The sequence below is a fragment of the Salvia miltiorrhiza genome, chromosome 4 (assembly GCF_028751815.1).
Source record: "Salvia miltiorrhiza cultivar Shanhuang (shh) chromosome 4, IMPLAD_Smil_shh, whole genome shotgun sequence".
In the NCBI taxonomy this organism is placed as follows: Eukaryota; Viridiplantae; Streptophyta; class Magnoliopsida; order Lamiales; family Lamiaceae; genus Salvia; species Salvia miltiorrhiza.
The window spans coordinates 55,788,969-55,805,674 of NC_080390.1; the positions used below are offsets into that span (position 1 = coordinate 55,788,969).

At 40.7% G+C, this 16,706-nt stretch overlaps 4 protein-coding genes across 4 annotated transcripts; 3 read left to right on the forward strand and 1 right to left on the reverse strand.

Annotated features, from left to right (window-relative positions):
- The first annotated feature begins 96 nt into the window (after nt 1–96).
- Nucleotides 97–4,430, forward strand: LOC131020939 (mitogen-activated protein kinase 15-like). The gene is made up of 10 exons (XM_057949990.1): nt 97–649; nt 1,554–1,959; nt 2,068–2,195; nt 2,272–2,331; nt 2,414–2,563; nt 2,647–2,802; nt 2,901–3,112; nt 3,202–3,312; nt 3,375–3,535; nt 3,661–4,430. Exons 1-10 carry the CDS (start codon nt 626–628, stop codon nt 3,963–3,965), a joined length of 1,713 nt encoding a protein of 570 aa, XP_057805973.1. The 5' UTR covers nt 97–625; the 3' UTR covers nt 3,966–4,430.
- A 633-nt stretch (nt 4,431–5,063) lies between these two features.
- Nucleotides 5,064–8,006, forward strand: LOC131020940 (glutamine synthetase leaf isozyme, chloroplastic-like). The gene is made up of 13 exons (XM_057949991.1): nt 5,064–5,328; nt 5,472–5,743; nt 5,879–5,918; nt 6,010–6,113; nt 6,245–6,293; nt 6,383–6,489; nt 6,579–6,666; nt 6,757–6,885; nt 6,954–7,028; nt 7,142–7,233; nt 7,320–7,479; nt 7,559–7,619; nt 7,711–8,006. The coding sequence occupies exons 2-13, from the start codon at nt 5,490–5,492 to the stop codon at nt 7,839–7,841; spliced, it is 1,290 nt and encodes a 429-aa protein (XP_057805974.1). The 5' UTR covers nt 5,064–5,328; nt 5,472–5,489; the 3' UTR covers nt 7,842–8,006.
- A 381-nt stretch (nt 8,007–8,387) lies between these two features.
- On the forward strand, nt 8,388–10,931 carry LOC131020942 (protein ABCI12, chloroplastic). The gene is made up of 7 exons (XM_057949993.1): nt 8,388–8,831; nt 9,247–9,363; nt 9,489–9,725; nt 10,133–10,297; nt 10,385–10,460; nt 10,528–10,592; nt 10,679–10,931. Exons 1-7 carry the CDS (start codon nt 8,511–8,513, stop codon nt 10,823–10,825), a joined length of 1,128 nt encoding a protein of 375 aa, XP_057805976.1. The 5' UTR covers nt 8,388–8,510; the 3' UTR covers nt 10,826–10,931.
- A 361-nt stretch (nt 10,932–11,292) lies between these two features.
- On the reverse strand, nt 11,293–15,414 carry LOC131020941 (protein FAR1-RELATED SEQUENCE 7-like). Its single transcript, XM_057949992.1, has 2 exons — nt 15,006–15,414; nt 11,293–13,856 (listed from the first exon to the last, which is right to left on the reverse strand). The coding sequence occupies exon 2, from the start codon at nt 13,846–13,848 to the stop codon at nt 11,530–11,532; it is 2,319 nt and encodes a 772-aa protein (XP_057805975.1). The 5' UTR covers nt 13,849–13,856; nt 15,006–15,414; the 3' UTR covers nt 11,293–11,529.
- Between the last annotated feature and the right edge of the window lie 1,292 nt (nt 15,415–16,706).

Consider the following 16,706-nt stretch of genomic DNA (forward strand, 5'->3'; position numbering starts at 1 on the left):
CAATTTTGTTACTTAATTCATAGGCGCCAAGATAGAATTTTTAATTAACGAATAAAATTAGAATTAAGTGATAGGTAGTGCAATTATCCACACAAAGAGTAATATTCTCCACTTTTCACCTCTTACCGTGTCGCAAACAGCAGCTCTGTCTCTCTCTCTCTCTAAAAGTTTATCTCTCCAACTCATTCACTTTGCAAAGCCCCTTTTTCAGTTTTCCCCCATATTTACATGCTTGCATTAGAGATCATCGCCAACGATCTAGGAAACTCCATTTTTACAGCTACATATTCTCAAACCTCGTACACGCTTTCGCCCCTCGAAAACCCAAAAAGGAAGAAAAAGAAAAATCTATTCCCATTAAAAAGGAAGTCTTCAACTCTGCTAACTCGTTTCAAGATCATATTGAATTCTCCAGCTAGCCTTTCTCTTCAAGTGTTGAGGGTTTTCACTTGAGATATCATCTGGGATTTCTTCAAAATTTGTTCTTTTATTTATTTGCTCAATCAAGTCCCTTCATTTTTCGATCCAAACTCGGTTTGAGGCTTTTGCTGATTAGTCAACATTTCTTGGTTTCTTTGTGATCTAATCTTTTTCTATCTATATTGCAAAATTCAATTGGGATAATATGCAGCCTGATCAGCGGAAAAAGGTGACTTTTTTTTGCTGGAAATTAGATGTAGATTTTATTTAACCGGATTATTCTGAGTTGGGATTATCTAGTTTGATTTTGGGATATGTGTGATTTCATAAAGATTTGATTTTGGAATTTCTGAGATTTGTGGTGGAATTTCATTTTCAAGTGTTTAAGAAGATGGGAGATGCTAGGATTCATATAGATGATTATTTTGGTCTTAGTGTGCATTACGCTAAATATTACTAGCATTTTATTTGAGTTGCATCAATTTCTTGATCTTCTCTTTTGTTACACCACCTTGATAAAATAGTAAATTAATTCACAAATGTACTTTCCTCAGTTATGTATAATTGCAATTATTTGGTGAATTAGTTTATCTAGAAATTGTAAGTTGAAAATTCAAGCTTCCTTGGTTGGATTCCTGTTTGAATGGAAAATCAAGACTTTATTTTTCTTTGTGTGTGTGTGTATAGTGAGATAGGATTTGTTTAAAATGTGTGGTTTTGTTTAAATGTGAAGAAATTAGCAGTGTTGGCCAGTCGTGAAATGATCATGTTTTGCCAAGAATAATAGATCGGGCGTTGCAGTGATGTTGATTTCGTGTTGATGAAATACTGGTTTTTGTGTAGTTTGAATCTTGTATGCTTGCTGTAGTAGTCTAGTCTTCAATCTTATGTTCTTTAACTTTTTTCGTTGATCTATCTCATAACGGTTCCTGCACGATTGTAGTTATACTGTTTTAATGAGATTGTAGTTTGTAATCCATGGTGATGCACTCATTGTTTTATCTGAATTGTTATCAAAACCCTATTCGTGAATAAATTGTCCGTTTCTGCCTCCTCGTCTCACTACCCCTCGTTTTTCCAGTGCTCACTTTTCTCCACGTCTGAATAAGTTCTGCTGTTATCTCTATTTTCAGTCCATAGATGTGGATTTCTTCACACAATATGGTGAAGGGAGCAGATATAGAATCGAGGAAGTGATAGGCAAAGGTAGCTACGGTGTTGTCTGCTCAGCATATGATACGCGTTCAGGGGAGAAGGTTGCGATCAAGAAGATAAATGATATCTTTGAACATGTATCCGATGCCACACGAATCCTTCGTGAAGTTAAGCTTCTTAGACTTCTTCGACATCCAGACATCGTGGAGATCAAGCATATTCTGCTGCCCCCGTCTAGAAGGGAGTTCAAGGACATATACGTCGTGTTTGAGCTAATGGAATCGGATCTCCACCAGGTCATTAAGGCAAACGATGACTTGACTCCGGAGCATTACCAATTCTTCCTATACCAGCTCCTTCGCGGCATGAAATACATTCATACAGGTTATACAACTGTAGTGATCTCGTTTCGTCTGACTAGGATGTGCTTTTCCTTTTTTTTTGTCTTTCTTAGAAGTTTTATGTGTTGACGAGATGCATCCCTCTGTGCAGCTAATGTGTTTCACCGTGACCTGAAGCCTAAGAACATCTTGGCAAATGCCGACTGCAAATTAAAAATCTGTGATTTCGGCCTCGCGAGAGTGGCCTTCAACGACACTCCTACTGCAATCTTTTGGACGGTATTATTCTTTATTTTCTCGAGCGCTGTTTTGTTTTCTATATCGACTAAACTTCTTATCTTTGGCATTCTTGTAGGATTACGTTGCAACGAGGTGGTATAGAGCTCCTGAATTATGTGGCTCGTTTTTCTCCAAGGTATAAGTCGACGACTCTTTATTACTCGTAGCAAATTCAAACTCCACACGTCTAACGCGTTTAAAATGCCATTTCTTTGCAGTATACACCTGCCATTGACATTTGGAGCATTGGCTGCATTTTCGCGGAACTTTTGACCGGAAAACCCCTCTTCCCCGGAAAAAACGTGGTTCATCAATTAGACCTGATGACCGATCTATTGGGAACCCCGCCTCCCGAAACCATAGCAAGGGTGCGCCTTTATTATCATTTTTTGAGTCTTAAGACCTCCAACGTGAGTTAGCTTATTCGATTGTTGATCATATCTTATGACAGATAAGAAACGAGAAGGCTCGGAGATACTTGAGCAGCATGAGACGGAAGAAGGCGATTCCATTGTCCCACAAGTTCCCGAATGCTGATCCCTTTGCTCTTCGCCTCTTACAAAGAATGCTCGCTTTTGATCCCAAGGACAGACCTTCGGCTGAAGAGGTTTTGATCCCTTTTTCTTCTGTCCAAACTGTTTTACAAATCGGGATCTCGTCTTTTGTTGTTCGAGTTTGTGAAAGTTAATTGTTTCGAGCTGTCAGGCTCTTGCAGATCCGTACTTCAGGAACTTATCTCGAGTAGAGAGAGAACCTTCTGCACAACCTGTCACGAAAATGGAGTTCGAGTTTGAAAGGCGAAGGATTACAAAGGACGACGTTCGAGAGTTGATATACCGCGAGATTCTTGAATATCACCCGAAGATGTTGAAGGAGCATTTGGACGGAGCAGAACCGACGAGCTTCATGTATCCAAGGTAACGCCGTTTGCCTCTGAAATTTCGAACTCTGTCATACGTATTTGCCGTGAAACGACGTATTTTGATTGCTTCGTCCTCGTACACAGTGCTGTCGACAAATTCAAGAAGCAATTCGCGTTTCTTGAGGAGCATTGGAGAAACGGAGGCGCTGCTCCTGCTCCGCCTGCTGAGAGGCAACAATCGTCGTCTCTGCCCAGGTAAATATAATTCTCATTTCTGCTCGTCGTCTACGCTTCGTCTGCTAACGATCTCGTTGCAGGCCTTCCGTACTGTATTCTGGTAATTCGATTCCGAGTATGAGCGAAGTTGCCAACGATCTCTCCACGTGCTCCATTAATGAAGTCGAGAAGCCGCACGTTGAACGGTCATATGCGATTCCGATGACGCGATTGCCTCTCCAAGTTCCCGAAAACATCCAAGGTACGACATTTTCGTATACGGTGTGAGACTTCACGTGTATCGAATGACATCACAAGTATACACACGTCGTGCACTAGTGAAGCGAAATACGAGATGTAACTTGTCGACCGTCTTTCTTATCTCAGCGAGGCCAGCCGCAAGGCCAGGGAAGATCACCGGCCCCGCACCGCGATACAGCAACTACGGAGCGGCACCGCCACCTGCGCCGGTAGACGCAGCCGAACACCGCAGGACGATGAGAAATCCCACCGTGCATGCTCAATACATGGCTCCTAACCCTTCGTACCCAAGGAAGCACGCCCCCTGCAAGGCCGAAGACGGAGAGGGCGTCGTCGGTGATGGGCCCAACGGGCTGCAGCGGAAGCAAGAGATGTACATGGCAAGAAAAGTCGCCGCTGCGCAAGGCGGAGCCGGGAGCCTCTGGTACTAAATTCTTGATTCGATGATGGCGAGGTGGAAACGGGTCCAAGTTGCCGAGGTATTCTGCGACCCGGTAACGGCGGATTTCGTCCGGATTCGGTCAGCCAAAGCTCGATACGTTCGGCAAAACGCAGCCATACCATCTACGGGCTCGACAGGTACGGATACGGCTCATGTCGGTGCTTCCGAGTCGTTAAGATCAGATGATTTCGCTGCTATAGATGCGCACGTGATATACCGACCTCGATCGACGAAACTTTTTAGGGTTTAGTGAGATCCAGATTGAAGGTGAAGATGATGCAGAAGTTTAAGAAGGCTTAAGTTAACAAAGAATGCCATGAGAAATTGATCTTGTTTTCTAGTTAGTAGTATTTGCTAATTTATGTTATATTGTTGTATTTTGTGATATATTCGACGTATTTTATCATGTGTAGCATCTATGTTCAAATACTCAAATATATCCTAAATTATATCACTCATATTTTCCATTTTATTATGAACTATCGATTTTGATAAATTGATATCTAAGAGATGCAGGTGTGAAAATAAATAAACATTTTAATGCTCTGGAAATTTAATTTTTTCAACTTTTTTGAAATACAGCCTCAATACTACTTCGTTTTGAACTTACCTGACATTAAAAAGAAATCAATTTTACACAAGAAAACGTGCACTTTATCATAATCCAATGGTCCCAAAAGTGGAAGAAGGAATGTCAGCATTTCATATCTCTGCCAACCAAAAAAATGTGGCATAGAAAATCCAAAAAAAAAAAATTAAAATTTTTTTTGTTGCAAATTGCTTTATCTGAAAAATGATGATTCTAGTAGTTGAATATGTAACAGAATGTCTATTTTCAGACAGTATTATTTGCATTTCGGACATGAAAATATTAGTTCGTTGGCTTCCAAGATCAGTTTTTTATGTCATTTTGAGCCATCAAGATTCTAGATTTTTGAAGCTGCTGTTGTTGTTTTCTTTCTTGGGGTGGTGGGGTGGGTTGGGGGGGGGGGGGGGGTGAGGGGTTGACATCAAACAGTCTGCATTACCAAAGATCCTAGCATTGTTAAAGCAGCTTTGAAATCATCAAAGTTGTGGAAATAAACAAGAAACTGATTCAAAACTCCCTGTCTGTATAACTCTACTGCAGCACATGTGTGTGTATATGTGAGAGAGAGAGAGCCCTTATCTATGTTTGTCAAATTTCTTCAAAACCTTAGAAAAGATCAAAAACTATTTTCCTCCACAAAAAACACACTTGCCCCTATCTACTCTGTAAAAGCCATAAAACTCTTTATATTCTTGAAAACATTCTGTTTATTTATCCTCTCTCTCTCTCTCTCTCTCTCTCTCTGCTTGCAGCTGATATCCAGGTATATTCTGCTGTTTAATCTCAACCTAAATGCATTGGATGCCAAAATGTGATCTCCTGATAGACTCCCTCGGCGTGGGCAGTTATGAGATTCGAACTCGTGATCATCGTTTACCATTTTAATGTTCCCTATCTCCTATGCAGGGATCAGTGTGAAGAAAAATGGCACAGATTTTAGCACCTTCTGCACAATGGCAGATGAGAGCTGCAAAGAAGTCATCACATTTTAGTCCATTGAGCTCAAATTTTAGCTCCCTTGTTATGAAACAACACAAAAAAGGTGCAGTCTTTAGAAACTCAGCCAAATTCAGAGTTTTTGCTATCAAGTCTGAAAATGGCACCATCAACCGTTTGGAGCAGATGCTCAACTTAGATGTCACACCCTATACAGACAAGATCATTGCTGAGTACATTTGGTAATGTGTATACGACGTCGTTTTGCTCCAAGTTTAGCTGCTCAATGACTCCACATTCTCTGTTTGCAATCCACATTTGATCCCATCATTGAAAACTTGCATTCAAGATTGTGTTGCTTGCTGCTTGTATGGCAGGATCGGAGGGTCGGGAGTCGATGTTCGTAGCAAATCAAGGGTACTACAGATCAATGCTGGTTTAATTAGTTTCATTTTTTTCCAATATTTTTTTTTTTTGAATTTTCTTGTTTATGTTGTGGTTTTGACAGACCATTTCGAAGCCGGTTGAGCACCCCTCGGAGCTGCCCAAGTGGAACTACGATGGCTCGAGCACGGGGCAGGCTCCCGGAGAAGACAGTGAAGTCATCTTATAGTATGATCATCTTCATAAAATATGCATCATATTTTGACAAAAAAAAAATTAACTAAAAGGAAAAGTTCCACATTTTTGCATTGTTTTTTAAATATAAAGTGTGAACCATCATGCTTGAATAAACCATGTAGCCCTCAAGCAATCTTCAAGGATCCATTTCGCGGTGGCAACAACATCTTGGTGAGTCTCAAAAATGTTTATTGCATTTTGCTGATGAAGTCTGCAGTTTGATGGATACGAAGCCGTTTGTTTGGGTGATACGAGAACAGGTGATATGCGACACGTACACGCCTGCAGGGGAGCCGATTCCAACGAACAAACGCTACAGAGCTGCTGAGATCTTGAGTGATCCAAAGGTTGTTGCAGAGGTTCCATGGTAATAAACTACAAAAGGTCTCATTTTTTTTTTCTTTTCTAAAATTCTGTGTCTTTGCTATAATAGCCTTGTTTTTGGACTTGAGTTAGGTATGGCATTGAGCAAGAATACACATTGCTCCAACGCAACGTGAAGTGGCCGTTGGGGTGGCCCGTTGGGGGCTACCCCGGCCCTCAGGTGCCTGCCCGTCTCTCAGTTTCATCAAGAAACGCGTTTCTTGCTCAGTTTAACACTAACACCTGATTTTGATTGATTGTCTGGTTTTAGGGGCCTTACTACTGCGGAGCCGGGGCAGACAAATCATTCGGGCGCGACATATCAGATGCTCACTACAAGGCTTGCTTGTATGCAGGGATCAACATCAGTGGTACCAATGGGGAAGTCATGCCAGGACAGGTCTCTCTCTCCCTCTCTCCCTCTCATCTCTCTCTCATCTCTCTGACTCAGTCTCTTCTTACCTCAAGTGGGAGTTTCAAGTTGGGCCGAGCGTTGGCATTGAGGCCGGGGATCACATCTGGTGCGCGAGGTACCTGCTCGAGGTAACTGCTGCAGACAGCAACCTAAGACAAGAAAGAAACCAACACAAGATTGCTCTTTTTTCCCTTTTTTTTGTGTGTCTTATTCTAACATTTGCCTAATCTTGATTGTGTAGAGAATTACAGAACAAGCTGGAGTTGTTCTCACACTTGATCCTAAACCAATAGATGGTGATTGGAATGGTGCAGGATGCCACACCAACTATAGGTTTTATTCTTTTCAAGATTCATAGTGAATGAATCAAATCCAATGCATAGAATGTTGCATAAAGATGCTGTTTTTTTTTTTTGCAGCACAAAGAGCATGAGAGAGGAAGGTGGCTTTGATGTGATCAAGAAGGCGATCTTGAACCTGTCGCTCCGCCACAAGGCGCACATCAGCGCCTACGGGGAAGGGAACGAGAGGCGGCTGACGGGGAAGCACGAAACGGCCAGCATCAACACTTTCTCATGGGTACAAAACACACACACACACAAAAATGGCCTCAAATTTCTGCTGACATTATTTATGAGCTCAAACTGATGGTGTGCAGGGGGTTGCTAACCGCGGCTGCTCCATTCGTGTGGGACGAGACACCGAGAAGAACGGAAAAGGTACGCACGACACGAGCACTCGTAACCAGACAGCAAAAAACAACAGCTAAATTGGTATAATCTTATGATAAAAATGGGGTCTTTTTTGAAGGCTACTTGGAGGATAGGCGCCCGGCTTCAAACATGGATCCCTACGTCGTGACCGGGCTTCTAGCTGAGACGACGCTCCTGTGGGAGCCCACGCTCGAGGCGAAGCTCTCGCTGCACACAAGGTCTTGTTGAAGGTCTAGATGAAGGTGGTGATGACACACACCATAGATATATACATATAGAAGCAGCTCACTTGTGAGAGATGTTTGTGAATAAAGGGTGTGATTTGAGGAATTTTCACTTTCAATGTAATGGTTCTTTGTTGTCTTGAAATAATAAGGTTATCCAATTTTATCAGATTGTTTCTAAATAAAGGGGCTTCAAAAAAGTTCAAGAAAACTTCTTGTTGTTGATGATGATCTATGTCAATTCCAACTATGTTCAAAACTTTGAATATAGTTAGTTTAAATAAGATTGTAATTAGTTTGAATTTATCACTTAATAAATAAGATGAGCTCGAACCTATCTATACATTTATTACAAGGTTATTTGTAAGAGTGATGAAATAAAATACGAGACTGAAACACAATATAAACGATTTTTTATAGCGTATCTATACCTTTATTATTATGTTTATTTAAAATTTAAAATTCACATCACGAGCCATTGCGATGTCATAAAAAATAAAAAATATATATATAAATATAGCATTAAAATGGCCATATTTAAAATTATAGCATAAATATTTTTCGTTTTTGTGTAGAAAATAAACGTAAGACTAAAAACCACAGCGGAAATAACAGAACTTCCCACCTTCTAAATAACCGACCTTCCGCTTCGGCTGCGCCGCCGCCGCCGCCGATGTATCCGGCGCTTCTCACCGCACACCCCAAACCTCCGGCGACAGCTCTACCTCTCCGCTCGCTCCTCTCCGCCAGAAATCACACACGGCTCCTGCTGCAGCGCCGCCGCTGCGCAACACTGAAACCTAAAATTCAATGTGCAGCAATCAGCAATAATGGAATTGGGGGAAATAATAGCTGGGAAAAATGGTTGCCCAAAAATCTGTTTGCTGCGGAGAAAGTGTTTGGAGCAATATCAGGAGCGACGTCGAGCCCCATTGCGCAGTACATATCTTCTCCCACCACTTTCTTGCACAGCGTGGACCCCAGAATCAAGATGGTATATTTCCTTTTTTTCATTTAAATTTGTAAGAATTTATCAAGAGTTTGATTTTGTTGCTGTAAAAATTGTATCTTTTCTGGTTTTGCAGTGTTGATTTGATCTCCCCCTTTTCTACTTCTCTTACCTTTTGTGTGTGTGTGTGTGTGTGTCTTTTTTGTGTTGGAAATTCAGCAATGTTTCTGCCTTTTTGTTGGGTGAAGAATTTGGTGAAAGTTCATGTATTTTAGGCGCAATTACCCCTAAATTATATATTCTGTGAGTGTTTAAGGACTTGATGTATGTATCTTGTATATGAAAAGATCATCTCACTGTGAACTTTTGGGAGCTTGTTCTTGCTTCATTATGTCAGCTCTAGTAAAGAAAAATAATGTGAAGAGTGTTTTGATATAGTTTATCTTGTTTGTAAGTATAGGCATGGCTGCTCGCGTTTGTAGTTTTACCAGCGAAGTCTAATATGGCGGTGCGTGTGGGAGTGGTAATCTATCTAGCATTGTTGTCCGTGTGGGTTCAGCCGACTGAGGTGTGGAAGGTGAGGCCTAATCACAAACGCTTAGACGAGAACCATTTCTTGCATACATACGAGGAGAGTAAAAGTTTTTTGGGACGTACTTGTAGTAATTGTACTTTCGTTTATGCAGTCCGATGTTGTTGTAGGATCAATTGGGGAGAGTGACATTGCTCTGTGGTATCTTGTTTGTTTTGTTGGGGTTGAGTACTGACAGTGCGCCTTCCCTTCTGCGCTCGAGAAGCCCGCCATCTTCAGTGACCGGATTGCCAAACCTTGCCCCGTCTTTTGAAGGTTATAAATACGTGATAATGAAGTTTGGACCGTTGCAGCTGACCAGTAAAGGCTTGTCAGCTGCTACTACGGCAGCTTGTTTAACATTCACTGTAAGTTTCGCCTTGGCTTTTTCGACTAGTTGGAATTACTCCTTCACCTTTGCAAGATTCTTGGCTGCATACATTGTTGTAGTTTCTTAGAGCTTATATACAATGTCTGATTTCTTTATCTTCATATCATATATTTATGCTTGATGACATTGTGATTGTCATTTATCGAAGACATTGAATAGATCCAACGCCATCCCCGTCCCACCTATGAAAGATGGTCATCAAACTTTAAGAAATGTGTGAGTTATCCAAATATTTGGGTGAAGTGTGAATCAATTAGGTTGTTTCTTCTCCACTTAGTTCCTAAAGGGAAGTATTAGTGATAATGCTGAGTTCTCTTATTTTATACCACATATATCTTATTAGTTATTACCCTTTTTTGGGGTTGTTTATTTTTCTCTTGAAAGATCTTCCAAAGTGCTAGTCTTTGCTTGACAACCACGACGTCGGAGCAGCTCGCGTTTGCTTTGCAATGGTTTATTCTTCCTTTAAAGAATTGTGGTGTCCCGGTGGCTGAAATCATCCTAACCCTCCTACTCTCGTTACGATTCATCAGTTTGGTGTTCGATGAAGTGAGATAGGCTCTTCCTTAGTTCTCCATTTACTTTTTCTTGTAGTGAAAGTCTTCGTCGTTCTTAAATCTCTCTACGCCTCTACAGGTTCGCAACGTGGCCCTGGGAATCGTATCGCGTAGAATCCAATGGGAGCAGTTAACGACACTCGAGACAGTAGATGGTATTTCTCCATCTTAAATTCTCTAGATTTTTAGCTCTGCTTATTGTTACAATAACCTCCTTTGCAGTTTTCTTCACATACATTCGACGGATCTTCAAGAATATCTATAACCACGCGGAGCAGATAAGCCAGGTTCGTATTGTTCGTTCATCTTCAGCCGAAAGGGCCGCCTGTCATGGCTCCCGCAGCAGTAGAAACCTAACTGTTGCTCTCTGCAGGCAATGATCGTTAGGGGTTTCCGTGGAGACTGCAATTCCTATCGCGTTTTCTTGTCAGCCGGCTCGTCTACGAAGATGGCGAACATCGTCTCTTGCTCTTGCCTCATCGGCTTCTTCGTATGTGCTACCACTTTGTCAAGATTCTAGCTTTGCTGTAACTATAATTTTTTCCCCCCCAAATTGGGAAATACTTCATGTTTTGTTTAGATATTGAATTTGGCAGAGAAAATAATTTTTTACAATAGCTGAATAATCCTGTCTTGATCAGCTTAATTGAACTGCAAACCCAGTCGAATTGGGACTTTTTTGCAGTAAACTAAAAAAATCGATCGGTTTATGTTGTAAATAATTACTTATAATTGTTAAACAAATAAATATGTATATGAATATATATAAGGAGGGGTTCAAATGAGAGCTTTTATGTAAAATAAGAACGAAAAATCATTCTCAGCCTTACGATTAGAAACAAAATTTACCGAATCATATAACCCTAACTCGAGAATCGAGAAATCCATCGAATTTTAAATTTTTGAACTGAACCAAAAAACCGCGTAACGAAAACTATTGGTGGTTCGATCGGTTTTTTTGATCCGGTTCACGGTAGACGAAACGGATATCAACAATTTGAGCTGAGTTTTCCATTAGAACTACGATTCTTGCCAAGACTCAGCTAGCAAATACAGATTGCAAACAAAAAAAGGGGTGATGCTATCTAATTACATGGCTGAAACAGGAGAAAAAACTAGCCCCGAGTTACAAACGATTCAGAGGTGAGTTCAGCTCCGAGTCGAACGAGCTCGAACCGAGATAAATACATGTGCACAATTTCTAACAGATACACAAACACAGCCCTAGTTTTGCCAGCACAGATTCCTCCTACCTTCCTGCATGATCTCGAACGCGAGTTTGTATCTCTCGAGAGACGCGGCCCCGGCCTCGATGTAGTTCCGCGCCTCCTCCCTCAGGCTCCACAGCATCAGCGCCTTGAAATCCTGCGCCCCGCCCGCTGAGTCAGCATCCCTGAGGATGCCGTATTTGGCGTTCTTGCTCCACCGGTGCAGGATATACCGCGACGGGAGCTCCCTTATGTTCATGATTTGGAGCACTTTGAGCGCATGCCTGCAGAGCACGCCTTCGAACTCGAACATCTTGCAGCTGCAGTTGATGTTGAGATTGGACGCGTTGAAGGCGACGGTTTTCCTCTCGTCGCCGTTCCCGCACTTCTGCACCATGTACCTGCTGATGGCACCTTCGACGTTTATCTTCATCCCGACGTAACTGTAGCACTCCAAGAGCTCCTTCTGGAAGACCTTGAACATTGTGATTGTGTAAAGCCTTCTGCATTGCTCCTCTATTGGGTCCTTGGTGTGCAGAATTGATTGCAGATTGAAGGAGTTGAAATCCTCCTTCCTTTCCTCTTCGCGTCGCTGCTCCAGAGCCTTCTCGTATCTTACAACGAATTCATTCAGAGGTGTCTGAGCCGTCAGGAGCGTGCTAAAATATGACTTTAAGCTCCCGTCCACGGGGATGCCGGCAAAGAATGTTCCCTTGAGGTACAACGGGACCCAGCTTTTACGCGTTCTGTGCATATCCTTGAACCAAGAATTCTCTCTCAGGTTGTATTTGTCCATGAGCATATCCCAAGCGGAATCAAACTCGTTAGCCGTCTGACTCTGGAAGACGCAAGTTTCATAATCGTATCTGAAATCGGCATACATGGAGAACAATGGGCCTAAGTTCTCCTGTTCTTTAGCCAGGATTTGCCAGGCAGAAAACCGGTGATGCGTCCCCGGGAAAACCTGAGCAATTGAATGCTGAATGGCGTGGTCTAGGTCGGCTATCATAGAAATGGGGCGGTGCCCTGACATTGCCCTAAGCCAAGCTTGAAAAATCCAAGTAAACGACTCCTCAGATTCGTCCGCTACTAATGCGCAACCAAGTAGTACTGGTTGACGGTGATGATTAACGCCAACAAATGAAGCCAATGGCAGTGAATAACTACCTCTTCTGTATGTTGTATCAAAGACAATGGCGTCTCCAAATTGAGTGCATGAAAATCTTGATCGTGAATCGGCCCAAAAAATGTTTGAGGCCTTACCTTCACGCATTTCCACACCATAAAAGAATCCTGTGTCTTCAGCTTGCCGAGATTGAAAGTACTCGAGAAGCAAAGGATACCAAGCACTACTGATGTTACTCTCTGAAACTCGTTTAACGAGGCTCAGACCTCCATTCGTCTCTACCAAATCCAAATTCTCCAGCATATTGCTTCCTTCCTCTCTGTACCCCCCCTTTGATGCAACGGTTACAGTTCTACTAAGATCTGTAGGAGTTTCAAATTCATGATTATGCTCCTTCTGTAGACGATCAACGACCCACCTTCCTGATTCTTGCCTCTGTATTCTCATATACGCCCCACAGCCAACTCTTGAGGGATGCTGATGCCCTTCTTTGGAGCACACAAATCTTCGAGATGTAATTGACCCGTCATGCTTGGAACGGAACAACTGACCTATTCTGATCCTGAAACCTGCACTAGCTGCATAAGTGTAGTAGAATTTATAAGCTTCATTGGCAGAATTAAATTCTAGCCCTTTTTGTGGTTCGGCTACAGGCCCAACCATTCCATCCATCTCTTCCTTTTTGAGACGTTTCATATCAACTACACCAGTCGGACTATCATCCTCGTGTGATCTGATTCCAGTCCGACTTGCCCCACCAGCCGATGATGACCTTGGAGTTGGAATAGTTTTCCTCTGTATCCGAGGTGGACAAAGTTCTCCAGATGCTTCGAATTCATGATTGTGCTCCTTCTTAATATTAGCTAAAACCCACTTCCCAGAATCAACCTTTTGCACTCTTATGAAAGCCGGACAACCAGTTCTTGAGTTGGTCTGGAACCCCTCCTTCGAACACACAAATCTCCGGGAAATAACAGCACCGTCAACTCGAGATCTATATAACTGCCCAATCCTAATCTTGAACCCAATTTGGGTAGCGTAGGAACTATAGAACTCCTGCGCCTCTTCAGCCGAATCAAACTCTAACCCCACATGTGGCTCCATCTTAGACTGCCCAACATCTTCTCGGTGGCCATTGCTTTTTGGAATAACTAGAGCTGCTGGTTTTGTCCTGACAGTCATAATATTACCCAACTCTTCCCTATTCATATCAGTATCTGCAGTCGCCAACAATAATTAAAAGTTATCACACCTTAATTGATAGTGAATAACCAATAAATGTAGAGAGTTGGAGCCTAATGGCTTTTTCTCCTTCATGTCTTCAGCAAGCTCCCTCATGATATTTCATTTCAATTTGTATATGAATCTAAGGCGTTTTCCCTTGTGAGGAACAATAGGCCCTTGTATAGTAAATTCCTACAAACCGAACCCTTCTATCAAGTAGCCTTATCAGGATACATTTCATTAACATAACACCATTTACAAATTTCAAGAAGCAACTTTTCAGAAATCCTCTCAAAGGAAATTAGCTGCAAGTTGCCTACCATAATCACAACTTGTCATTGTTAATCAAAAGAAACCATATTGCAATACCAGAAACTTTAACTGTCTTTTTCCATATAGGGTAAATACTGAAAATATGTAAGGATCCATCGCTTTGTGAAGTAGAACATTTCCCGTGACTAAAAAGATTTCATCTTTGAGTTAATTTTATTGCGACTAAAACTAAAAGTAATCAAAGTAACATCCGCCACCCCGCCCCAACGTAAATTTACTCACTAGTCACTCCATGAAAAAGCATATCGATTCTTAATCCTTTCGAGAAGCTCGTATTCCACGAAGCAGGTCGCATCAAGTTCCAAAAGGTTACCACCCAGTAACAGCAATATCTACCACAAAACTATTACATGATTCTCTACCTTCATCTCATCCCATTTTACTAATGCCTGAACATTGGAATCAGCTGTTTATGGCCTAAAACAATGTCTTGGTATGGAATGAATAAGAGAAAACATGCATATAAAAAAGCACAGATACAATGTCATATAGAATGAACTTCTTGGGAAAATAGAGAGAGACAAAATCCACACAACTTCCCCATAAGGTTATTGAAACAAAATCCGCATGCAATTTCGAGAAAATCAATTTTTAAAAACTACTATTCCCAACCCCAAAAATCAAATATCCAAACAAAAAACATTAGTCCAGGTTCAGCTCAAACCCACAAATCCTCATTCCGCCAGCACAATTGAAGTTCCGCGGCAGAAAAAAATAAAAAATAAAAAGCAAAAGTAATACTCGAAAGGCCACAGCCTCGAAACGCACGGAGGAATCTAAGGGAGAAACGAGAGGAGCTAGGGTTTTACCTTTCGCATATCCGCTGAAGCTGAGACAAAAAATCCCCAAAATCTAGGGCTTCAACCGCCTAAAATCCCAGTAATATTTCGGCAAATTCAACAGAACCAGCTCGCATTGCTGAAACCACCCCCAAACACGCGAACAATCACACCCCAAAACTGGAATACAATGCGGAAAAACCCATCATTTCAACCGCAAAATTGATCAACGCCGGTTTAGCAAATAATACTCCAAAATCCGAAAGATAAATTGGTTTTTATCTTTCCGAGATTAATTTAAATTTGAGCAGTGGATTTTGTGGGCTGAGATGGGGTTGATGCTGAGCTGAGGTGGATTTTCAGTACGTTTCGCCTTTTCACGGTCGTTGGAAATGGGCGTCAGAGTTTCTATACTGTGGTACGGAGGTCCATGGAATCTTCGGTACGCCCTCTCACTAATTTAGGGGAGGCAATGGATAAGCTTTAATTTCGAGATTACTCGAGTTTGAATTGATTTGAAATTATATCATAATAAAGTGATTTTAAAATTAAATTTTATAATTAATTTATCAATGTGAATGATATAACATGATATCAAATACTATCTCCGTTCCACAACTAATTTTTTTTTTTGGGACTTCTCCAAATAATTTTCGCTTTTTTTTTTTTTGACAACTAACTCACTACTAATAATACTTTATTTATTCTTACTTTTTATTTTTCACTATTCTCAATACTCTAATTATAACGCATTTTCACAACTTCCAATAATAATTATGACACTTTTTCTCCATTATCAATAATAATTATAATATGCACACACATGCATATTTATGGGAGATGAATGCTAGATTTGATCGTGCAAATAAATGCCTACATATAAATAGGATAGTGTGAAAGCTAAATTATTTTTTATATATAAACTATATCAATTTTATAAATCATGGAGTATTTATATTAAGCAATTAATAAGTTCACTTATTTGAAGAAAAAAAATTATGGTATTCGAGTAATGTACAAAATATACAAATTTTTATAGCTAGCATTACTGTATGTTGTGTATATTCCTATAAAATTGGGGTTAGTGTTTTTTTTTTCATATAACTATCATATTTTAGTACTTAGCTAATGGGCTTTAACCCAAAAGAAAAGGCTCTGGTTTCACTGGGCTCAAATATACAAGTGAAAATTTGAGGCCCAAAAATGAGAACAAAAATTGGGCCCATAATCGGTTCTTATATTATGCAGGTTATCAAATGCAAGTACTATTAGTATTTTCCCTGAGAAAACACTACGAAATTTAATATTTCATATTCTACTGTAGTTTTTTCCCGGAAAATTCAAAAATCTATTATTTATAATATCCTTATTTATAATTACGAGTAAATTAATTCAAGTTATTTCTATAGCGCTTATAAATGGGCCAGCCCAATCCTTGGGCTACCAACATATTTTGTTGAATGCAGTCCAAGATGGAGTAATGCCAAAAATATTAATTTTCTTAAATTTTGTGTATAATTACTAATTAGTAGACGAAATAAACCTTAATCGACATAGTAAATAAGTGTAAGACACATGTTATAAATTTTACTCCCTCCGTCCCACTTCAATAGGCTCGTTTTTCTTTTTGGAATGTCACACTCTAATAGACTCGTTTTCCATTTTGAGTAAAAAAATATGTACTTAATTGGTGTGGACAACACCAATTTTCTACCACTTTCCTACTAAAAA